At 48.2% G+C, this 25,298-nt stretch overlaps 1 protein-coding gene across 14 annotated transcripts in view; it reads right to left on the bottom strand.

The window, feature by feature from the left end:
• RALGPS1 (Ral GEF with PH domain and SH3 binding motif 1) overlaps nucleotides 1–25,298 on the bottom strand; it is a 302,633-nt gene that overhangs the window by 46,952 nt on the left and 230,383 nt on the right. For all 14 annotated transcript variants that reach the window (XM_024999173.2, XM_024999164.2, XM_059891505.1 and 11 more), the window contains 3 exons: nucleotides 7,765–7,902; nucleotides 5,324–5,417; nucleotides 787–854 (listed from right to left, as the gene is read on the bottom strand). In XM_024999173.2, the coding sequence (XP_024854941.1) occupies nucleotides 787–854; nucleotides 5,324–5,417; nucleotides 7,765–7,902 (300 nt within the window). The remainder of the gene's footprint in view (nucleotides 1–786; nucleotides 855–5,323; nucleotides 5,418–7,764; nucleotides 7,903–25,298) is intronic.

Here is a 25,298-nt window from a genome sequence, read left to right as displayed (position 1 = left end):
GGAGGAGGAAGTACGATTGGACCCCAGCCTGCAATCTGATCCTGCCCGGAACAGCAGCAGAGAGCAGCCCCAGCAAGAGTCGGACACGACTTAGCGACTGAACAACAACCAAAAGGAAACTGTCGCGAGACAACTCTGAAGCAGCCAACATCGCGTACACGTGGGCAGAGTGCTTTAAAAGCGTGAGTGGCCCAGCCCTCAAGGTGAGAGCTGGTTCCACCTCCACTTTGTGGATGAGGCCACTGAGGATCGGAGAGGTACGGTGACAGGGCTGGAAGCAGCACAGCTCGAGTTTGACTTCAGAGCCTGGGCCTCTTATCTCTACGGGACGCCACATGCATCCCAAATATGGGAATAACACTGATGCCCCAGGAAGGTGAGCCCTGTGTGTGTGGTGGGACCAAACGCCCCAGGCAACCTGTGCACCCCTCTGGGGCTTGTTACCCCAAGCCTGGGTGGGAGGCCTGATGACAAGCATCCAGGTGACCTGGAGAGTGTCCTGGGTTTCTCCACCCAGTGCAGGCCCCCAGCTTGGGCTCTGATCTTGCCTCTGTTGGGTCTCAGACTCTCCCAGGGAACCCCCAGCCCAGAGGTGCCCTATAGGAACCCAGTGTGATCAGAAGCCTGGGCAGGCTGCGTGGGGTGGGGGAGGCGGCTGTGAGCAGGGATGCTGAGGCTGCCAGCCAGCAAACTGGACTCTGGTCTTTGGCTCCACAGGCAAGGCCAACCCTGGCAGCCACATCTGGGCCATTGGTGAGTCTGCCCCCACCCTAGGGGCTACGATACCTGCAAGATCTTCCTTGGAAGAGACTAGTCTCGGGGAGCTGCTTCCTGGTTCAATTCGGAGTGACAGTCTGAAAACAAAGATTTTCAAAGGATTAGATGGGCTCTAGGGTGTCAGAGGGGGAACTGGACATGTGCAAGCTGGGAACTGGGAAACTGGACTGCTGCTAAGGGCTATTCGTCATGGAGCCAGCAGTGCTCTGAGGTCTGCTCCAGATCACAGACACAGCTTTCCAAGGTCCCCGGGGGATTTCCATGACCAAGAAATGATGGCTAGGGAAGACACAGTAAATAGTGCAATCATGGCCCCTTATTGCCGGGCACAGATGTGTTCCTGCTCAAGACAACACTATGAACTAGGAACACCATTCCCATCCTGTAGATGAAAAAAGTGAGGGGCAGCGAGGTCACACAGCTCCCCCCAGATGTGCGGGGCTAACAATTGGCCGAGCAGGGGATCGGGGCTGTCTGACCCCAAGCCAGGGGGTTTAATCATTACACTGCATTCTCAGATGCCTCCAGAGAGGCATGACATAGTAGTTATTATTGTTTTTCTTTAAAGCATCGATTAAGAAACTTCTGGCTGAAAATGACAGAGTGAAACTGGATGCCAGAGTTTCCCTCACCCAACAAGACCAATAAACAATTACAAACACTCAGGAGTAAAAGAGCTCCCCAGCTGCTGCTTAACAAGGGAGGGGGCATGAACTTCAAGAACTTGTAGCCAGGGAAAGAAAAAGTGGATCGTGTAGCTGAACAAGAGCCATCGTGTGGCCCAGCTCCCATCCTGACCTCGGACTTCTCAGGGGGTCTGAACGGCTCCAGATTTGGGAGAGACACGGATGGGGTGGTGGGTGGACGGCATGGGGGATGCTCTGATGGAAATGAAGTCTCCATGGTGCGGCGGGGGAGGTGGGGGTGCATCATCTGAAACCTGAGGGTATCCCTTTCTGGAATGGGATTCAGCCCCCTATTAGATGGAGGAAACACTGATGAAGGCCTTTTAACAGAGTCCCCTTCTCTAGAACAGATGGCTTGCTCCCTGCCTCCAAGGAGCTGGAGCCCTGAGTGCCCCCAGGCCACACAGAGGGCAGAGAATGAGAACCCCTGTGCCTCTCAGCACAGCGGAAGGAAAACCAGCCCATCCCACACAGCGCAGCAGAACCAGACGGCACCTCCTTCCATCAGAGCCGTGGACTAGCCAGAGGAAGCCTCTCACGTGGGAGCAAAACAGAAAGAAACAGTGGGGCCAACTCAAACATCCTCACAGAAAAAGGGGACAGAGGGAGAAGAGAGCACTGTCCAGATCGCTTGGCCCAGAGGGCAGCCCCAGGGGACACGGGGAAATCCCCCCAGGTGCTTGAGACTCTGGGTTGTATAGAACCAAACCTGGAAACTGAGATGGGAACACAAAAGATGAAAGGGGAGACTGGAGACCCCAGGGAACAAACCAAGGGCAGAAACAAGAGGACTGAAGGGATACCAAAGGAGAAACAGATCAACCCCAGTGACTGAGGATGAAAGAGATGGAAATTACAGCCATTAGAAAGAAGTCCATGGAGATGAAAGGCAGATAGCATCCAGTGTATGGATTCCTGGAATGCCGGAGAGAGAAAAGCCAAAAAATGGCGCAGAAGAAGTGGTCGAAGATAGAAACCAAAAGAATTCCTCTGTGATGAAGAAAGAGCATATGCCGTTCCAGGGAAAGCTCCACTAGGAGGCATTCCCCTTGCGAGGCTTTTGAACTTTAAGGAATTCTTCCCACGAGGTAGACAAAACAAGTCACTTACAAGAGGAAAAATCTAGACTGGCTTGAGACTTGTCTATAGCAGCACCCAGTGCCAGACGGCAGTGGGGCAGGTTCTCTGTGTCCTGCGGGAGGGAAACCAAGGAGCCCAGCAAGTTAGAGGCAGATGTTTTCACGAAAGACGTGCATCAGAGTGTGCAGGACTTGAGCAAACCTACTTCACAATGAAACCCAGCTAAATAAGGGACTGAGTTAAAATAAAGACTCCAGGAATGGAGAAGCGACAGGTGATAAGAACTGAAAACGTTTAACTAAAACGATTCCTAAAGAGTAGGAATCATAATTCCTGAACATGATGTGTGTGTTACAAACTTGGAGAAACAAGAAGATAACTAAGGAGGAGTTGGAAGGTGGTACAGGAGAGGTGAAGGGGGCAGGTGGAGCTTGCTAACGAGCTCATCTTTTATGACCTAGTCAATGGGCCCTGCTCACCATGGAAATCCAGTTAAAACAGAACTTAGGGACTTCAACCTCGTCATGTTCTTGCTGACCTCTTCTGTTAATCTTAGAAGGCTCTTTTAGGGAATAATATCTATTGTGGAGAAATGTTTATCTGAAGAGTGGCAATTCCTTATGTTTTATTTCAGTTCCTTTTTCTGGTTAAAGTAAAACTGAAGTTGTTTTAATTAAAAAATAGCAAGTGCAGTATAATCCAATTTCAATAAATTCTATTCTTGCATCCATCCATCTATCCATCCTTCTCCATGTGTATATATGCACTTTCTATGCACAGAAGAAGGCTCAGAATAATGCTCATTTAATGCCAACAGTCATGCTTTTCAAGTGGCCGGAATTTGGGGAATTTTTCTTAAATAAAGTAAAATAGACGAAAGACTGAAGAAGACAAAACACTGGTTGGGCTCCTTGGCACAATGTCTTCAAGGTAAGAGGAAGCCTGTGTCCTCGGAGATGGGGATCAAGCCGCTGGGTGTGCACTGGGCCATGGGGTGTGGGTCCCTCCAGCAGAGTCACAAGCCCCAGGCATCCTTTGCCACTCCGATCCAGGGTCCTCCTACGAAGGGACCCCCTCAGTGGTCTAGGCCCGGGACAAGAACACAGCCTTCCTTCCTGGGTGTGCCCACTTGGACCACAACAAAAAGCCTTTGTGAAATCCAGGCATTAAGTGCTAGGGGTGTTCATTGTCCTTCAGAATGGAAGGCGTAATTACTCACAATTTGCAGCTTGTCCAAGGATTAGCTCATGGTTAGAAGTATTTATGGACCATTTTTCTCCTTAAAGTATATTAGTGTTAATGAAAAACTACTGTCTTTTTAATAAAATTATTGGCACACGAATGGAAAATGTTATCCCAGAACCTAACTGGGAATAATTTCCCACTCCAGGGTACTCTTTTCAGGAACAGCAAATGCTTTGTCAGTAACAATGAGCAATTTGTGGCAAACATAATTTGAATGGTCATCTCTGGCCCTGATCTATTGCTGTTACGATTATGTAACAGATCAAAATGTATTACATTCTATTTTAACAAAATATTGTACAATAACAACTAAAGGTATCACCTCTATATTTCTAAAGACAGCCAACCACTAGGAGGACCATGTGGGGAGCTTTGGAAACAAATACAGATTTCCAGGCCCCATCCCAGACATCTGGGAGGCTAGAAGGCTTCCTGGGTATCTCTGGCCCACGGCCAGGGCTGAAATCCACTACCGCAGAGCTGGCGGGGGTGGTGTTACTTCAACAGCCATTCCCAAGGGCTTGGTGAATGAAAACGGGTAACCTGAAGGTGCCCCTAGTGGCCACAGTTTCCAGCCACTTAGATGAAGAGCAAATCATCAAGCTGACCTCATTTTTAAATGTAAAACTGGAAAAGATTAAAAAATATATTGGAGAGCAGGATTCAAAGAGATTATGCACGCTTTACTGGACGCAACCAATAAGACAAGATTTAAAAGAACACATGCAAAGCTGGCGCTAAGGGGGGAAATCAATCAATTACATGATGTCCAAGACTAGCCTTGATAATAGGCCGTGTGAAAAGCCCTGAGGTTCTGAGATGACCTCAAGCTCAAAATGAGCCAAGAATGTCCAATCAATATGGGGGACATGTAAAGGTACTATACTCCAATAACAATTCAGCAGGAAAAAAAAAATACGGTGGACAGACTCAGCATGAAAAGTCCTTCTTCTCCCTTTAATTACATAGAAATGCTGGACAAATTCCCAGCTGCCACAGATGAAGAGAGAACTGAAAGCCAGAGCAGGTGAGTGGGACACGAGGCCAGAGGGCCCACCGGGGTCTTCATGGGAACTGGGTGTATTCTATATGGGCTGCGTGGAATGGAGATGGAGCCTCCACCAGCGCCAGGTGGCGAGAGTCCAGCAGCAAGTGGGGGCCCCAGGGAGCTGCCTCGTCCGTGAACAGGCTCTTGAGAACTCTGTTTGGCAGCGCGGAGATGAGTCTAGAAAGCTGCCCTTCCGCTCAGCGCTCTGAGTGGGGAGTCCGTCATGAGAACCTGGAGCATGAAGCTTGCACCACACACTGCCGTGGAGCCCCAATTTTACCCTCCCCACTGGAAAAAGCCACGCCGAGAAGCTGATGGAACACCATCCTCTGTCCAGAGGGGCCTAGGGGGGGCGGACTGGGGTGGGAGGAGACGCTCAGCAGCCCCGCTCTGGGCTCTGTGGGGTCCAAGGGCCCCGAACACTCACGTGCTGGGGTGGGGGCATGGATGCTGCTGCACAGGTGGCCGGGGCAGGGCGGGCACTCACTTGTAGTTGTCGTCCTCCACGAACTTCTGGAGCTCTTCAATGTAGCGCACGGACTTCAGGTACTTCTGCACGTGGGGCAGGGTGGTGAGGTGGTCTGCAGGAGAAGAAGACCCAGAGGCTTCAGTCTCTCCCCGTCTTTGTCTCTCCCTGTCTCTGGGCCCCACCTGAGACGGGACTGAGACATATAGGCAGTCTTTCAACAGTTGGTGATGATCCCTTGGGCCAGGCCTGGGCTGGGCACTGGGCACAGATCCTCGAGGCATGCCCCCCAGATGGCTGGGCCACAGACCCCACACCCCAAGGTCACCACGGTTCCTTGGCTGAGCAAAGATGGGTCTTGGCGGGGGGTGTGGTGGGGAAAGATGGCCTCCAGCAAAGACCAGAGCCAGATGCGTGCCCTCAAACAGGTTTCCACTGGAATAACTGGACCAGTCTCCCTCACCCACCCCACTGGCTCCATGTGACAAGAATGAATGGATCCTGTTCAGCCTGGTGAGCAACCCAAACCCAGACTCGGGTGCAGCCTGAGAGCCTGGCTGCTGCATCCTGAGAAGATGGGGAGGGGCCTCGATGCTTGAGCACCTGTTCTGTGCCAGGCTCTGCACTGGGTGATTTCTAGAAGCCATCTGGCCTCAACCTTTGTACCTGCCTCATTTCCAGGAATAAGCTGCACAGAGGAGGAAGCCACGATAACTTGCAAGGTCACTCCACTGAGAAGTTTTGATCCGAGTCACCTGTGGCCTCGGCCACACTGCACTGTTTGTCTCTCTGGCCCAGGCTGATTCATGTCAAGTGCTCTCCTCAGACCATCATGGTCACTGCACTCTTTCTGAGGGGTCCCCACACCCTCCCTGATCCTCTCTGCCATTCTCCACCCGTTGGGACAGAACTGGTTGAGGAGGGAGGTGGAGGCAGTGGAGGAGGCCTTGCAGAGGAGCAGAAAATAGGGTGGGGAAGGGCTGCTGCTTTCCTGGGGCAGGGGTGAGGGGGTTGGCAGTGCATCTGGGTGCCAAGATGAGCCTCTGATGACTCTGCCCAGTAACTGAGAGATTCTCAGCGGGTCATTCGGTTTCTGAATGTGTTCTGGTCTCTGAAATGGGGATAAGAACCCCTGTTTCACAATGCTGATGAGGGGGAAGATACAGGTACACAGAACAGCGGTAAGAGTGAGCGTTTCCTGAGCTCTGATGAAAGGCTGGGGCGAGGGCCTGGCACACACACCTCCCTGTTGTCACTGATGAGAAAACCTCAGAGGAGACAGACTTTTCAAGAAGCAGGGCTGAGACATGAAGCCGCATCTTTCTGATGCTGAAGCCAAGCCTGTAATTGCTCTGCTGGCCAGCATGACCAGTGCTGAGCCCCCAGGAAGTGGAAAGGGCCCTGGGAACTCAGGCCTTTTCCTGCGTTCTGTGCAGAAGGAAAGCTGGTCTACAAGTGCGGCCTCCCCCTCCCCCGCCCCGCAGTGTTTGTTGAGGGGGTACTCCTGAGCGAACCTTTGGGTTTTGTGCCCGCCCCCCACAGTGGCCTTCCCACGTGGAGGCAGCTGGCTTCTCCCACCCCGTGTGCTGGAGGTAGGGTTGGTCTCTTCTCCTCCTGCTTTGCTGCTTCCTGACTTCTACTCCTCCCCCTCCTGTGAAGCTCTGCTCCACGGAGACACATTACTGCAGCTGTACCACCCTTCCCCTCTTCCCTGTGACTTCTGCCACATGGTGCCCAGGTCACTCAGGCCCATTCCTGGAGGACCTGGGTACCTGACTCCTGGCTGAGCCTATTCCCCAGTGTCCACGTGGCTGGCCCATCGGCGTCTCCATCAATATCTCCTCCATCCATCTCAGATGCACATCATCAGGGTCACCCTTTGGATTTGGTCACCTGTGGGAGAGCCTGGCTAGTTGTTGACCAAGTCAATGCTCTTTTCCCTCTAGGCCCACAGCTATGTTGCATTCCTACCTTCACTGGACAGAAGCAATGAGTGCCATGTGCAAGTCTGACCCAGAAGTCCCATTCTTACATGATTCTCTCTTCTTCTGCATCTGCCAGCTGGATGCAGAGTTCCGTGGAGGACTTGGCACCGTGGGACATGGTGGAACCACATGATAGAGGAGCCCCAGAATCTGCTTGGAGGAGAGCCACCCAGGAGCTGCCCACAGAGCTCTTCATCGATGAGACCTGGCTCTGCCACTGACTAGGTGTGTGCCCTTAGACAGGTGACCACAGTATGCTCAGCCTCGGTTTCCCCATCTGTGATACAGGGATGGTAACGTCTAGTCTGCACAGTCTTTGACGATCAAACATGCTTGCAATGGATCCAGCACGCATTTGATGCTCAGGATATCAAAACGAAGAGCCTTGGGTGGGGACTACCTGGTCTCTAGAACTTTCTCACTGATAATGTGCTGCACCCAAAAGATTTCACAATCCCAACAACCAGGGGGACTAACCGTAGCTGCAGGAAACTTGTAAGTCAGCAATTATTCGGAGAATATTGTTCATCTGATTGGATCTTTGTTCGTTTTCCATGATGCTGCCTGAGGCAGGATACGCAGAATCAATGTAGATTAAATCCAGAAGATAGATGCCTAAAATCAAAGAAGATATTTAATGATGGAAGGTGTTCATTTATCAGAATGGCACAGAACAGAACTGCTCTGCTAGAAGGTACACGGTGATTATGGAAAACTGCAATATGATTTGGACTTCAATTCCAATCCCGACTACTAACTGTTCACATAAACTGCTCAACCGTAAATCAAACATCTGAGCAACAACCAAAATGAATGCTGGCAAGATTTTAGCATTTTGAGTTCCTACACTCTTCCAGCAACAAGGGTTAGTCCCTGTAACCCAGCTGGAAAATAACAGGACACGAAAGGGATGAATGAATACTTGTGTTTTACCAACCACTGCTGTTTACTAGGTCTAAGGTGTCATACCCATGAGAACACTGTTTGAATTCAGGTTTTCATTTATTCACTTAACTGTTAGTCTGTTTGTTTCTCTATCTTTCCTTACGTGCACACACACACACCCCACCCCCAAATCATAAATAAAGGAACAAAAGAAGAAATCAAAAAAGCAATAGTCCTTGGTACAAAGAAGTAAGGCTAGACAGAGAATTCTCCTGCTAAGGGTGCTTAATAAGAAAATAACATGTGATGTGGAAACATTGCTGTGATAGGCCAGTAGGGAGCCTCAGCACAGCCTCAGGGAATCACCCCAAGGGGAACTGGGGGCAAGCTGACTAACCAGAGACGGGCGAAGAGGACTGGCTGTGCAGCGTGGTCCAGCTGACTGGCTTGCTGAGGGCCACACTTCAGAATCTCGAGGTGTGCGTGGACAACCGGTGGCATGGCCTTCCAGCAGCCCCCTTCCAGAGTACTGCCACTAAACCCATAACACTGGTGAAGTGCACAAGTGCTGATGCAAAGCAGAACTGAAGGCAGAACACACTGAATGAGGCAAAGAGGAATGGCTGATATTAATTAAAGGCATAGGCGATTGAGAAGAGCTAATGATTACTATCTTCTATGCACAAAGTGATACTGCACCAAAATATACAAAGCAAAAAAGTGCCAAAAATCAAAAGTGGATTCAACAAAGCCACAACTATAGAGGTGGCTTTTGGTATGTCTTTTCCAGAATGTGTGTGTGCGTGTGTGCACATATGTATGTACATACAAAAATATATACATATACATGTATCTATAGATATATGTATGTATGTGTTCTACATGAACGTATCTAAGTAATGCTGGGCTGGAAGAAGCACAAGCTGGAATCAAGATTGCCGGAAGAAATATCAATAACCTCAGATATGCAGATGACACCACCCTTATGGCAGAAAGTGAAGAGGAACTCAAAAGCCTCTTGATGAAAGTGAAAGTGGTGAGTGAAAAAGTTGGCTTAAAGCTCAACATTCAGAAAAAGAAGATCATGGCATCTGGTCCCATCACTTCATGGCAAATAGATGGGGAAACAGTGTCAGACTTATTTTGGGGGGCTCCAAAATCACTACAGATGGTGACCGCAGCCATGAAATTAAAAGACACTTACTCCTTAGAAGGAAAGTTATGACCAACCTAGATAGCATATTCAAAAGCAGAGACATTACTTTGCCAACAAAGGTCCATCTAGTCAAGGCTATGGTTTTTCCAGTAGTCATGTATGGATGTGAGAGTTGGACTGTGAAGAAAGCTGAGCGTCGAAGAATTGATGCTTTTGAACTGTGGTGTTGGAGAAGACTCTTGAGAGTCCCCTGGACTGCAAGGAGATCCAACCAGTCCATTCTGAAGGAGATCAGCCCTGAGATTTCTTTGGAAGGAATGATGCTAAAGCTGAAACTCCAGTACTTTGGCCACCTCATGTTAAGAGTTGACTCATTGGAAAAGACTCTGATGCTGGGAGGGATTGGGGGCAGGAGGAGAAGAGGACGACAGAGGATGAGATGGCTGGATGGCATTGCCGACTCGATGGACGTGAGTCTGAGTGAACTCCGGGAATTGGTGATGGACAGGGAGGCTTGGCTGTGATTCATGGGGTCACAAAGAGTCGGACACGACTAAGCAACTGAACTGAACTGAAGTAACAATTAAAAGCTTGGTGTTATATAAATAAAAAGACAATTATTTTAAAATACTCATGGAATGCTTATAAACACTGATTATATGCTAGTCTATTAAAAATAAAAGCTTAATACGTTCCAAAATATAAATGCCATAATATGTTCTCTTTGACCTTACATCTAGGATTTAATAAAAAATATAGAAAAAAATCTAACCATTTGTTAAACACACACTCATAAGGAACTCGCACAGAAAAAATGAGAAATCTAAAATAAAAACTTTATGCAAAGACTATGCAATGACAATAAGAACACTATGTGACAAAATTTAAGAGATCAGACCAAAGTGGTAATCAGAGGAAAATTTATAGCCTTAGAAGTTTCCTATTAAACTACTAAGAATTGCAACAAATGTAACTAACCAGGTATTTAATAGGCAAGTTGTGGGTTTTCTGCATGGCTGGACAGCACTGCACTGATTTTTACATTCACTGTGTCATTTGTGTTTATAAAACCCATTTCACAGAGGAGGAAAAGGAAATGCAGAGAGCATGTATAACTTGCTCCAGGTCACACAGCTGGTAAGCGATAGGGGTGGGAGCTGAACCCACGCCTGCCTCCCCAGAGAACATGCTTCCTGCCATCATATGGACTGCTGCTGCTGGATACCATGAGTCACTCGTCTGCTTTTAAAATAGCTACACGTTTTTTACGGGAAACTGTTAAATCACAGAAACATATGCTAGTACTTCTCCTAGGAGTCGTTTCCACTTCCTTTCTTTCTAGTGGCACCATGTTTCCAAAATTTAAAAAAAGTAGAAATCATCTCCCTTGTATCGAAGCTCCAAGTTCGGAAGGTTTAACTTCACAGGTTCATGATTTCTCTTACTGTGTTTTCCCTCTTCCCGTTTGAAAATCTAAGTTGGTTACCTCCCCAAGGATTTGGCAATGGCAATCCTGAAAATTCCATTAAGGCTTGAACCACAACAGAAAGCATCCCCTAGTGCTGAGCAGGAGGTGAGGGGATAAGGGACATGCTGTGCAGACCAAACCCACTGGCTCTGAGCTGCAGAGTGAACCTCGGCTCAGGAGCAAGGCCCTGAGGAGCAGGATATGGGAGACAGGAGAGGAACGATGCTTCCTAGGAATCTGCTACAAGACGGGAACCTCCTCATCTCCTGTGATCTTCCCATCGACCCCGTGGTGAGGGTTGAGTAGCAAAGTAAAGTTCAGGGAGATTAAGAAATTGGCCTAAGGCCTCAGGAGTGTGTTGGATTCGAACCCAGGTCTCTCTGGCTCCAGCGCCTATTCCAACTCACTCACTGGTCACGGAATTAGTCACCCTTTCTTGAATAACACCCTCACAGGGAAGGCTCGCCCTCCGCCACCCTGTGAGGACCAGGGCTGGCTTCTCTGCATCCTCTCAGGTCTTGGCTCTGCAAACAGAGGCGAGGAGAAGCTGAACACCATCTCCGCCCAGCCCCTGCCTGTCTCCTGGGGGCAAGGAGAGCTCATTACTTCACAGGAGCAAACCCCACTGTACAGTTGTTCCTTACCCCACTCCACGAAACATATCCGTTCCCCCAGTCCAGGCCGAGGCCACCACACGTGAGGTGGAGAGGACCTCCCAAAGGAGGCCCCCTGACCAGACCCCAAACCTCGGCACCACCTGACAGTCTGCATCTAAACGGCTCATCACTGCCGCAACAAAAACTGCTTCCAAGCAGGAAATCTACAGTTAATACTGCGTAAGTCCAGGAAAATTCTCAGTATTGTCATCAGTCCATAACTGGCAATATTTAAAAGCCTAAACTGTGATGAAATCATCAGAATAGCCCCGCCCACTTGGACTGGGCCAGTGCTCACCGCAATTAGATACTTATTGGGACTGTTCCTGTATCTGCTGTCTGATGCCCGCTTCAGACTTTATGTAAACCTTTCCGAAGAGGAAATGTCTTGCTCCACGAGCTCAAGTCCCAGCAGCTGGAACAGAGCACAGAGGAGCTGCCTGGTGAACATCAGCTGAAAGAAGGAAGGTATGAATGCAAGCCTACTTCAGTCCACAAGATAACCTTATGAAGTACATTCTTATCCTCATTTGGGAGCTAAGAAAGAGACACTGGGAGTCAAGTGATGATTATAATCTGAGTCTGAGCACTCACTATGTGCCAGCTCCTAAACTAAGAGCTTAGCCCTGTTGGTTGATTTGTAATAACCATTCTGTTTTCAGGGAGGCTTTATTTATATCTTTCCTTGGTGGCTTAGACGGTAAAGCATCTGCCTGCAACGTGGGAGACCTGGGTTCTATCCCTGGGTCGGGAAGATCCCTTGGGGGAAGGAAATGGCAGCCCACTCTAGTACTCTTGCCTGGAGAATCCCATGGACGGAGGAGGCTGGTAGGCTACAGTCCATGGGGTCACAAAGAGTCGGACACGACGGAGCAACTTTGCTTCACTCACTCTATTTCTACAGAGGAAGAAACGAGCTGAGAGCACGGCACTGCTTGTCTGAGGCCACACAGCTGGGAAGTGGCAGAGGCAGGATTCGAACACACGTCAGTCGGTGCAGGTGGCCATACTGTCAGTCATTCTCTGACCCCAGCCCAGGTCCTCTGGAGCCCGGCAGCAGGCGAGGCAGGACAGGGCACAGCTGAACCCAGAGGCAACCTGGCCATGGCTCTCCCTGCCCGGTATCCCCCTTGTAGTCAACATTCTCCAGGAGGACTGACCGCTACAGGGTGGCCGTGTTGTCCACTCCTCCCGTGGTGGCACATCTGTCTTAGGTCCCATCGCCGGTGGCCCCACTACAGGCTGAGGGCCCAGCCAGCTCTGCCACGTGACATGCAGCTGTGGTGGAAGTGGAGAGTGTGAGGCTCAGAGCCAGGAGACTGGGAAGCCTGGCCCTGCCACCAACCAGCTGGGTGGCCTCAGGGAAGCCTTTCCACCTCCCTGACGGTGACGGGGGGCAATGACAGTGGCTGTCAGAGCCTCTCAGCTCCGGGTTGGACCACTGAGGTGCCCTTGAAGCTGAGCCTGTCTCCACGGCAAGGCCCCACTTGGAGTGGGTGAGATGCGCCCAGCTGGGTTTGCCATGAACCGTGGATGGCGCCCAGATGCTGACCGCGTGTGGCCACCCACCTCAGGCGGCCAGCTCTGGGAGCTATTGTCTCGACTGGGACAGCACAGCTGGGCTGTCTCAGCTCCTTTCCTATTTACACAGCATTACGGCGGCAGAGGACACTGTGTTGTTGACCTTGTTAAGATGGACAGTTACTGGATCAGCCACTGGTCCTGGCAGCCATGAGGCTGAATGGTGCCGGGCAGGGGGGAGGCTAGCCACCCTTGGGAGGTACAGACGCGCTGGAGGAACAACCACAAGGGTAACAGCCACCATCTGCGACAGGAAAGGGCCGGCTTTGCTTGTTCCACTGCAACCTCACAGCAGCTGGCAGGGCACAATAGGTGTACTCATTTCTTCATTTTACAGATAAGGGAATGGAAGCTTTGAGAGCAAAAGTGACTTGTCCAAGACCACACAGCTTACAAGTGGCGGGAATTAGGATCTGAATTCAGGCCGCCTGACCCCATAAAGCTTTGGGATATGGATGCTGAAAGCTGGGAGGCATTGGCTGGCACAGGGACGAGGGTCCCAGAGTCAGAGCTGGCGCTGTGAGGACCCCTCTTGTGGCCTGCCGCCCACCCAAGGATACCACTGGCAGCCAGTATCCACCCTGTGGCTTGCCTGTCTGCAGACTCGACCTCCTGGGAGATGCACAGTTACCCAGAACATGTTCTGTTCCCTCTGCCATGCCCCACCCAGGGCCTGGTGACACTGCGGTGGCTGCAACAGGGGTGCCAACCAGCCTGCTGTGGTGAGGCAGACGGCCCCGGGGGCCGGGGTGAACAGCCCTTGGCTGGCTCTCCTGTGGACGTCTCCCCAGCTGGACTGGTCCCAATCCCAGGGGCGTGTGGCCAAACCTTCTTCCTGAGGGTGAATCCAGGCTCCCCCACCGGGGGTGTCCACAAGACGCCCCGGCCCTGAAGCGGGGGTGTCATGCTGACAAAGGAGGTGCTCTCCTGAACAGACCCTTCTCTCAGGCTGACGGACACCAGGCTCGGTGGCGTGGAGCCTGCTCGGAGCTGGGTGCTCCCAGCCTCCCAGAGCCAAAGCCCGAGGCTGGCACCGGGCTTCACCACCAGCCCAGAAAGTCACTGCTCTCTTGTTCCTTCCATCGCCACCCGTCTCTCTTCCATCCCGAGTCTGGTTTTGGTTTTTCTCACACAGCTATCTATTTAATGAGGAAAATTCTGCTGCGTTGAGGGGAAAAAAACCCTCCGCAGCATAAAAATACGCCACATTTCCATCTTATGCTTTCCATTTTCGCTCTCTCTCTCTTTCAAAGTTTCAGATGAAAGACTTTTTTCCATGTTCTCCTGCTCTGCTTTGAAAAGCACTTTCAAACTTCAGAAATGAAGAGTGCTGGCACCCAGAACTATACTTGCGTGGTTTGATCACATAAACTGTCCTGATAAATTTCAAATGAAATAACAGAGCAGCAGCTCATTAGAGTTTTTGGTTGTTGTTGTTGTTGTTTTTTAAAGAGAGCCCAAAGCAATGCCATCAACTGCAAAAGGAGATCTCAGCGGGCGGCTTAGGATCCCTATCTGATGGAGAAGACTCTGAGTGTTAATTAGGGCCCACTAATTAGTATCAACCCTGTAAAACATGGACTTCAGAACAAATCCTCATGGAAAGAATATTCCTCAAGTGAAAGGTGTTGGAAGCTGGCTGACATGAAGACAAATGTTTCCTGGGTCTGCAGAAAAGGGGTAGGGCCAGGTGGTTCGTGTCAGGTGGTCAGAGACCATGTTTCTTAGAGGAGTGCGTGGCCTCGTGTGCTTTTCTTGGTGTTGGGGCTTGTGCATCACAAAGGCATGCGAGCACAGCCTTATAGCCCCTGCAGAAGTACCTGTGGCTCGAAGTCCAGTGAGGGCACAACCACAGCCCCCCCCTGCCCTGGGGACTACCTGGTGATCTGCAGGGACAATGGGATGACCTACTGTTTGCAAAGGTTCTGGAGAGCTGCGGGATTGCGTGCCATGTGCTGGGATTCTGACCAGCAGTAAAGGAGGGCAGGACAGAGGGCATTATCCTGGTGATTATTATTCAGTTGGTTTTGTGCTGGACACAGTGCTAAGTAAACTACAGGTACTATCTCATTTAACCCTCCAGCAACCCTACCGGCAGTAGAGAAGAAACTGGCATGTCTGTCTGCCTGACACCTATTCCCAGTTCTTCGGGAAACAGCCTTCACCTTTCCTTTGTGGAAACCATACCTCCCATACTTGTGACTCACATGGTAAGCCTGGGGCAATTTCATTCCATCCCTTGCTCCGGGGGTAGAAACAAAATTTAAAAGTGAACCATTTGGGAAAGGAAAAGAAACACTGCAAATAATTCATAAAAAATTATAATCACAAACTGTCTACAGATAGGATGCAGTCAAATCACCTAACTCAGATAAAAATTCATAGTCTCAAATGCTTCTATTAATAATGAAGAAGTATTAAAAAATGAATTTACTGTTCATTATAGAGAACTAGGAAGAATAAGACAAAGCAAAAGAAAGTAGAAGAAAGCAATTAAAAATATAAAATCAGAAATAATGAATTAAAAAAAAAGTCCTGTAGAGTGATAAATAAAACTGCAAGTTGGTTCTGTGATAAAGTCAATAAAGTAGACAGTCATTTGGTATGCATGATGGAGGGAAAAAAGAAAGGAAAAAAACATGGATGTGCAATGATAGGGATGTGAGAAGGGATATGATTTTAAATATGGAGAAGATGTTAAAATAGTAGTATGTGCGATTTTCATGCCAATGTATTTGAACATGGAGTTGAAACGTGTGGTTACTAGGAAAATCTATTTTCCCAAAATTGCCTCAACAAGAGGCAAAACCCCTCAACTAACCAAACAAAGAGAAAAATATTGACAAGATTAAGAAAGAGACCATGATTAAAAAGTACAACATCCAAATGGTTTCATGGAACCCATCCATTAAACCTTGAAAGAAAAACTGAATGTTATTTAAACTGTTCCAGAGCACAGAAAAAGTCAGAAATATTTTCAGTTCTTTTTATGGCTTGAGTATAACCATGATACCAAAACCTGGCAGAGATGGAATAAAAAAAGAGGCCAATATCATTAATAAAGATCCAAATAAAATGCTGGCAAGTACAACTTACCAGAGTTTTAAATAATAATAGTAGCAAATCAAATTAGCAGTATATCGAAGAACAATAAAGCAAATAGGTTTACTACAGGATTGCAATGATATTTCAACAAGTAATCTTGAGAGATGCTGAAAAGTCACTGACAATTTCAATATCTATTCCTGATAAAGCACTGAGCTAGGAACAGACTTCCTTAATATGATAAAGATACATGGTAGAAACACTAACACAAGAATACTTGTCATCTTGCTGTCATTTAACACTATTCTGGATGAACAAATCAATGAGATAAGACAAATAAATGTGGCGTATATATTAAAGACACACAAAACACTGTCATCACTTTTAGGCTATATAATTAATCATCAAATCAGTTATGTAATTAAGTAATCCAGGAAAGTCAATTAAAAAATATTACAACTAAATAACAATTAAGTTCAAAATAGATATACATCAGTTCAGTTCAGTCGCTCAGTCGTGTCTGACTCTTTGCAACCCCATGAATCACAGCACGCCAAGCCTCCCTGTCCATCACCAACTCCCGGAGTTCACCCAGACTCATGTCCATCGAGTCGGCAATGCCATCCAGCCATCTCATCCTCTGTCGTCCCCTTCTCCTCCTGCCCCCAATCCCTCCCAGCATCAGAGTCTTTTCCAATGAGTCAACTTTTCGCATGAGGTGGCCAAAGTACTGGAGTTTCAGCTTTAACATTATTCCTTCCAAAGAAATCCCAGGGCTGATCTCCTTCAGAATGGACTGGTTGGATCTCCTTGCAGTCCAAGGGACTCTCAAGAGTCTTCTCCAACACCACAGTTCAAAGGCATCAATTCTTCAGCGCTCAGCCTTCTTCACAGTCCAACTCTCACATCCATACATGACCACAGGAAAAACCATAGCCTTGACTAGACGGACCTTTGTTGGCCAAGTAATGTCTCTGCTTTTGAATATGCTATCTAGGTTGGTCATAACTTTCCTTCCAAGGAGTAAGCGTCTTTTAATTTCATGGCTGCAGTCACCATCTGTAGTGATTTTGGAGCCCAAAAAAATAAAGTCTGACACTGTTTCCACTGTTTCCCCATCTATTATATAAGTCACTAATATTCTTGTATCAGCAATCATCAGCTAGAAAATGGTTTAAAAAAAAGTGATTTAGCATAAAAATAAAACTATAAAATTCCTGGGAGTAAACTTAAAAAAACATGTGTAAGACCAATATGAATAAAACTTATTTGGTAGAAAAACTATGTAACATTTAAGGACAGAAATGGTAAGGACCTAATAGAAGCAGAAGAGGTGGCACGAATACACAGAAGAACTATATGAAAAAGGTCTTAATGACTCATATAACCACAATGGTGTGGTCAGTCACCTAGAGCTGGACATCCTGGAGTGTGAAGTCAAGTGGGCCTTAGGAAGCATTATTACAAACAAAGCTAGTGGAGGTGACAGAATTCCACCTGAGCTATTTCAAATCCTAAAAGATGATGCTGTTAAAATGCTTCACTCAATATGCCAGCAAATTGGGAAAACTCAGCAGTGGTCATAGGATTGGAAAAGGTCAGTTTTCATTCTAATCCCAAAGAAGAACAAAGCCAAAGAACGTTCAAATTACCGTACCATTGCACTTATTTCACATGCTAGCAAAGTAATGCTCAAAATCCTTCAAGCCAAGCTTCAGCAGTACATGAACCGAGAACTTCCAGACATATAAGCTGGGTTTAGAAAAGGCAGAAGAACCAGAGATGAGATTGCCAACATAAACTGGTTCATAGAAAAAGCAAAGGAATTACAGAAAAACATCTACTTCTGCTTCACTGACTACACTAAACCTTTGACTGTGTGGCTCACAGCAAACTGGAAAATTCTTCAAGAGATGGGAATACCAGATCACCTTACCTGCCTCCTGAGAAACCTCTATGCAGGTCAAGAAGCAACAGTTAAAACTGGACATGGAATAACAAACTGGTTCCAAATTGGGGAAGAAGTATGTCAAGGCTGTATATTGTCACCCTGCTTATTTAACTTATATGCAGCATACATCATGCAAAAAGCCAGGCTGGATGAATCACAAGCTGGAATCAAGATTATCGGGAGAAATACCAACAACCTTAGATGTTCAGGTGAAACCACTCTAATGGCAGAAAGTGAAGAGGAACTAAAGAGCCTCAAGATGAAGGTGAAAGGGGAGAGTGAAAAAGCTGGCTTAAAACTCAACATTCAAAAACCTAAGATCATGGCATCTGGTCCCATCACTTCATGGCAAATAGAGGAGAAAAAGTGGAAACAGTGACAGATTTTCTTTTCTTGGGCTCTAAAATCACTGCAGACAGTGACTGCAGCCATGAAATTAAAAGATGCTGCCCCTTGGAAGAAAAGTTATGTCAAACCTAGACAATGAATTAAAAAGCAGAGACATCACTTGCCAACAAAGTTTCATATAGTCAAAGCTATGGTTTTTCCAGTAGCCATGTATGGATCTGAGAGTTGGACCATAAAGAATACTGAGCACTGAAGAATGGATGCTTTCAAGTTGTGGAGATGGAGAAGACTCTTGAGAGTCCCTTGGACAGCAAGGAGATCAAACCAGTCAATTCTAAAGGAAATCAACCCTGAATATTCATTGGAAGGAATGATGCTGAAGTTGAAGCTGCGATACTTTGGCCACCTGATGTGAAGAACTGACTCATTAGTAAAGAAGTCTCATGCTGGGAAAGATTGAAGGCAAGAGGACAAGGGGACAACAGAGGATGAGATGATCAGATGGCATTACCGACTCAATGGACATGAGTTTGAGCAAAATTAGGGAAATAGTGAAGGACAGGGAAGCCTGGTGAATTGCAGTCCACGAGGTCACAAAGACTCAGACACAACTTAAGTGACTGAACAACAAACATATTAAGTCAATAGGGAAGGGATGGGTCCTTTGATAAATGGTACTAGGAAAACTGATTATTCATTTAGGAAAATGTAAAGCTGATTGTCTACTTCATTTCTTAAAATATAATAAATTCCAGATGATTAGGATTGAAATCTAAATAGTTAAGAAGAGTGCTAAAACAAAAGAGAATTTTTTATAATCTTGGGGTATACGAAGGCTTAAGTGTGACATGCAACCCAAAAGCCATAAAAGACTGACATATTGTACTACATTAAATACACACACACACACATACACATGCACACTTGGGATGATCAAAAAACCAGATCATATGCAAGGCTGAAAGTAGGCAAAATATTTTCAATTTATAAGACAGTCAATAGTCAAAATATCAAGAGCTCTCACAATAAAGGCAAACAATGTTATAGAAGATGGTTAGTAAAGACGTGAAAGATGCTCAGGCCTCATTAGTGATCGAGGAAGTACACATTAAAACAAGAATTTTTTTCTCCATTTATCCAGGTGAAAGATTGGTACTACTTAATGCTGGCCAGAGTGCATGGAAATAGTCACTCTTCAATAAGGTTGTAATTGTGATAGAAACTTTGGAATAGAAATAAGGTTGTAAAGTGATAGAAACTTTGGGGAGGAGAATGTGGCAGTATTTATCAAAAATTTCAAATATGTATTTTCTAGGATACAGTAATTCCACTTCCAGAAATTTATTCTATACCAATACTCCTGCTGCTAAGTCACTTCAGTCGTGTCCGACTCTGTGTGACCCATAGACGGCAGCCCACCAGGCCTCCCCATCCCTGGGATTCTCCAGGCAAGAACACTGGAGTGGGTTGCCATTTCCTTCTCCAATGCATGAAAGTGAAAAGTGAAAGTGAAGTCGCTCAGTCATGTCCGACCCTCAGCGACCCCATGGACTTCAGCCCACCAGGCTCCTCCGTCCATGGGATTTTCCAGGCAGGAGTACTGGAGTGGGGTGCCATTGCCTTCTCTGACCAATACTCCTACAAGTTGGCAAATATAAACAAGGAATAGTCACTGCACCATTGTTATTTATAATTATAAAAGATTTCATGGTTTAGATGAATGAATGAATATATGTGTGCATGCAGGGGAATATTATGTAGCTATTAAAAAGATTAAATATCTATTTCTAAGCACTGACATGTAATGATACCCATAAGGTGTTTTTAAGTGAAAAAAATATGGTATGAGTGACTATACATACACACACATATGATAGAGAGAATATTTTGTCCTGTTAATGGCAACCATCTTCAGAGATTGAATTTTAGGGTTATTTTCTGTTTTATACAATTATATATTTTTTTGGTCTTTAGCTATGAAAATGTACTGCTTTTGGAAGTAGAAAAGAACAAGATCACTGTCTCTCTCTTTCCTCAAAAAAGCAAACACATTTTTGGCCAGAGAAGGGATGTAATAGTAGACCCAAAGGTTTCTCAAGCATTCTAGGCTCCTGTTGAAGACCCTGTCTTCAGTTTTCGATATAAAGGCCACAAACCTTTACTGACTGCCGGCAATCTGTCTCTAGGCCATCGCTCACACTTCTTTATTACCACTGGTCTCCACCTCCAATCCATTCTGCCCTGTGATTTTCTAAAACCCCATCATACCATGCCCTTCTCCAAGTTAAAATTACCCAAGGACTCTCCTGCTACAGTGGGTAGGTGTTCATGGCTCCTGGGGTCCATCCCTCGCCTGTGTCTCTGGCCTCCCCTTCCACCCTTCACTCACGGGATCCTCCAGCTGGGCACCGGCCCCTTGCAATTCCCGGGACCAGCCCTCTGCCTCGTGCCTCTGAGCTTGGCAGAGCCCTGGACTCCCCTGGCCCACTCGGCCTCCTTTCCTGGCTGTTAGCGGGCTTCTCTTAGACTCTCAGACTCGGCACCCTTCCCGCCATTACGGCATCTATCACACACTCTTCAAGGGCCAGGGTCCTGTCTTTCCCATCTCTGCCTTCTCGGGGTGCAGCACAGAGTAGGGGATGACCAAACAGGATGCCCAGTCTTTATCTGCACATACGTGGCTCTTCATTCCAGCCACCACTATCCCACTGCTTGGTGGATGGGAGTGGCTGTGGCTGCCAAGCACCCACTCCACAGCCACCCTATTAAGGTCAGCCCTGTAGTTCTGGTGTCTCCAAGCTAAATACCCGTATTTCTCAGGACTGGAAAGGGTTTCCAGAGTAGTTAACGTCACCAAAAGGAAATGCAAGATGATTCCCCCAGTGAAAGCCTCGGAAACCTGCCTCATGTTGGGTAGAACCGAGGCTGCCCACGTGCCAAGCAAAACACTCTCCAGCTTGTCTTTCCAACCCTGGCTCAGGGACTTGCGCTACTGTGCACGGAAAAGCTCCCTGGACGTCCGAGGCCGCCAGGATCCCGGCCAGAGAGTGAGCTCACGGACGGCTGCCTCAATCACCGAAGTATTTTCCACTTCCCCAAATGCGCTCACAGCATCTGTGACCACACTTCACCTAGTCTTTAAGTATAAAAAAACAAAACAAAACAAAAAAATCATGGAGGCAGAGGCAAAGCTGTCAGATTCAGTCATTACTCAATGGAAACTGTGTAACAAAACACGACACTGTAAACCTCAATCACCAATCCCTGCATTCTCTGGGAAAGGAGCAACAGATTTGCGGAGGGCTGGCTATATCCAAACTGATTTTTGCTCTCTGAAAGCAAATTCTTTTCTGATTCTGCTGAAATGAAATACCGAAAGACTCTCCTTGGGCCCCTTGGGAAGAAAGGAGGCATCTGACTAAGAATTTATTTGGGGTTTTCAAGCCCAGGTGTTTGGATCTCTCCCTGCCTTTCATAAGGATGGAGATGTGAGGATGTGAGTCCTGTAGGCCTGTCCTGGGAAACAGCATTCAGGGAGCAGGAGTTCCCGTGGCTCCACCTTGGGGGCTGTCTCTATGGTGCCTTTCTCCAGGTCACCCTGTGTATATGATCCACCTCGGCCCAGCCAGGTCCAGGGCCAGCCAGGCCCTTCCCAGTCCTGGGCCACGGTATGTGTCTGTAGGGGGCGCTACCCCAACAAAGCCAGTGAGCCAATCTTACCCGGGCACGCGAAGCACTTGCCCCCACCAGCAGGGGGCGCTGGAAGTAGCCATGCCTTTCCTAGTTCTGGGATTGCCTGCTGGGTGGGAAGGGAGATTGGAGGGGAACGCGGCTGCCACTGGCTGGGGTCAGGCATTAGACTGGAAAGCCCACCCACATCTACTCTCTGTGTGCTGCCTCTCTCCTGCCTGCCAGACTCAACACCCTTGGGAAATGATTCGAAAAACCCGACCCCATGACTCTGGGCTCTTGGTCACCTCTATGAGACCCAGACTTCTACTCTGGTTGGTTCTGCAGCACCAGCTTTTCTCAGTCTTGCCTTCTCCTCTTCTTTACAGGGCACTGCCGTTCTACCAGGGTTTGGGGCCAACGCTGCCCTTACAAATTCAGTTGCTCAGTCGTGTCTGACTCTTTGCAACCCCATAGACTGGAGTCTGCCAGGCTCCTCTGTCCATGGGCTTCTCTAGGCAAGAATACTGGAGTGGGTTGCCATTTTCTCGAGGGGTTCTTCTCAATCCAGGAGTCAAACTGGCATCTCCTGCACCTCCTGCATTGGCAGGTGGGTTCTTTTACCACCGAGCCACCTGGGAACACTACCCTTACTGAGACATTCATTCCTGGCTACATCATCAGAGGGTACTTTTCACCCTCTGGGAAGAGAGAAGCTGAAGGGGCCCGGAAGCACATCTGCTGACAGATCGGAAGTGGTGGGGAGCAAGAAGGAAGGTGGCAGGTAGCCGTGGGGAGAGGACGCTGTGAGCGCACAGGGTGACGCGCTTTAGAGATTAGCCCACTCAGCGACGTCCAGCATGAAAGGGCATTCATGCTACAAATATTACTGAGTGCTTCCCATATTCTGGGTTTCCCTGATAGCTCAGTTGGTAAAGAATGCTGCAATGGGTAAAGAATCCGCCTGCAATGTGGGAGACCTGGGGTTGATCCCTGGGTTGGGAAGATCCCCTGGAGAAGGGAAAGGCTACCCACTCCAGTATTCTGGCCTGGAGAATTCCATGGACTATAGTCCATGGGGTAGCAAAGAGTCGGACACCACTGAGTGACTTTCACACATCCCACATTCTAGACACAGGCATATAGTCAGGCATGGTCCCCAATATCATGATGTGTACAAGTCGGCAGAAACAGTCAACAGAAGCATTAGTCATACAAATAATTAAGGGCAAAAAAGTGCTTTAAAAAATAATACTCTAGTACAGGCTTACTTTGTAATTATCAATTATCCTTGGGTTCCCATGGGAGACCCCAGAGGAACCAGTGGTATGTGAGATAGAAACAGGAAGGTCCCTGCCTTAGCCACTCTCCTCAGTTCTAAAGGATAGAAAGGACATACAGATGTGGGGGCCTGAGGACAGAGAGCTGACCTAGGGAAGGGCATCTTCCCAAGGAGTGTGTCCCAGATCCCAGAAAAGAGATCCCTCCCTAGACATACCCTGGATAAATATCTGAACAAACAAACAAACAAATTCCTGCAAAAAACAAAAACAGAACTCCCCCAAAGGAAAAAAAAAAAAAAACATAGAAGTGACCCCGACCCTTCAAGTGAGTCGTAGGGGCCCCTTTAGGTTGGGTCTAGTTGAACCCGACCTTCCACCACAATGACTAGCAATGATGTATGGTAACTGCCTGCCCAACTGCTTCCCTGCGGGAGGAGGAGCTTCTCAAAGCAGGAGGGACTGTTTATTCATGAAATGTCAGAACATCTGGTGTTCTGTCAATTGCTTTCATTTTTTTAAGAAGAAAAATATTTTCTCCTATTTAATTATGGTACTTAAGTATAAAGATCCAAAAAGAGGATATGTGATTTTGGATGCCATGACATTTTGGTCAATGCACATTTTTTCCATAAGTTGATGGGAATGTTTCACCATCGAAGACTGAGGGTAGGAGGAGAAGACAAAGACTTATGGATGAAGTGTTATTAGCAGATCAAATGTGCTCTGACCACACTCCCTCGTCAGCAGTCTGTGAAGCCCAGAAATCCCTCCTGCAGACGCTGCCCAGGGGCTGGGACAGACAGCAGGCGCCCGCTTGGTGACTTGTATGGTTGTGTCGGATGTGGAGGGTGCAGGCGAGCTCCACGGAGAATAGCCTTTCTGCGGGGCCCCGGCGGAGAGGTCACCCGCGCAGGGACTGTAACAGCACAGGCAGAGGCGCCTCTGTCAAGTCCAGAGTGCGTGTGGGGAGGGTGCTTCCTGCCGACGACTCCCGGAGCGCCTGGCACCCAGGAAGCAGGAGCCTGCACTCACCTGGAGGTGGGCTGAGCGGGAGGTGAGGGTGCTTGGGGACACCAGTAAGAAGGAGGCTGAAAAAAGCTCATCTCAGCTAAAGCAGAAAGCCTGCCTCACGGCAACAGTGAAGGAAGAATATATTGCAAATGTCCTATTTCCTGGGGGGCAGTGGGCATGGCTCTGGGTGAAGGCCCACTCCGCTCCCTCCATCAGGGTTTCCTGACAGTATTCTGGCCTGGCTCTTACTCTCAGCAAGACCCTCAGGTGACCTGCTGACGCACAGGGACCCAGGAGTGGGGAGTTCAAAGAGGCTCCTGGGACAGGAGGCTGCCTCAGGGCACAGGGTGGGAGATGGGAGCCTCAGGCAAGCAAGAGCTGGGATCAACGACCATGGTCATGAGCTCCTACTGTGCGCCAGGCTCTGGGCTAAGAGCTGCCGCATCTGCGGAATCTCAAGGAGTCCTTATTTAGCAGAAGAGGAAGTGAGGCTCAGAGAGCCTAAGCTGTTTGTCCAAGATCACACAGCACATGCGTGGCAGAGCCAAGGATGCACCCCAGGCCTCACTTTGGAGTCTGGCTCTGACAGTCACCCGTCCTCGTCCCGGCCCCAAAGGACAACGCATGAATGTGTGAAGCTTGCCAAGGTGGGGTGGGGACACTAGTGTTTGTGGGGTGATCCTGAGCCAGGCCCTGTGCTCTGGGGCTTAGACAGCTCCTCAGTTCATCTACCAACAGGGCTCCCAGGAAAGCATCATCACCCCCATCACCCGGATGGGGAAACTGAGACGCGGGATGGTAGGGTGACTCTCCAGAGGTCTCTTGGACAGTAGATGGAGAAGCTATGATTGAAATCCAGGTTTGGCTGGTCCCAATCTGTGTTCAACAGGAGGATGGGGGGATCCTCCCGTTTTGTTTCATGTCAGGACCTGAGCCCTATGGTCAATGCCCTCTGAGA

The sequence above is a fragment of the Bos taurus genome, chromosome 11 (genome assembly GCF_002263795.3).
Source record: "Bos taurus isolate L1 Dominette 01449 registration number 42190680 breed Hereford chromosome 11, ARS-UCD2.0, whole genome shotgun sequence".
Taxonomy (NCBI): domain Eukaryota; kingdom Metazoa; phylum Chordata; class Mammalia; order Artiodactyla; family Bovidae; genus Bos; species Bos taurus.
This window is presented reverse-complemented; position numbering and strand designations above follow the sequence as displayed.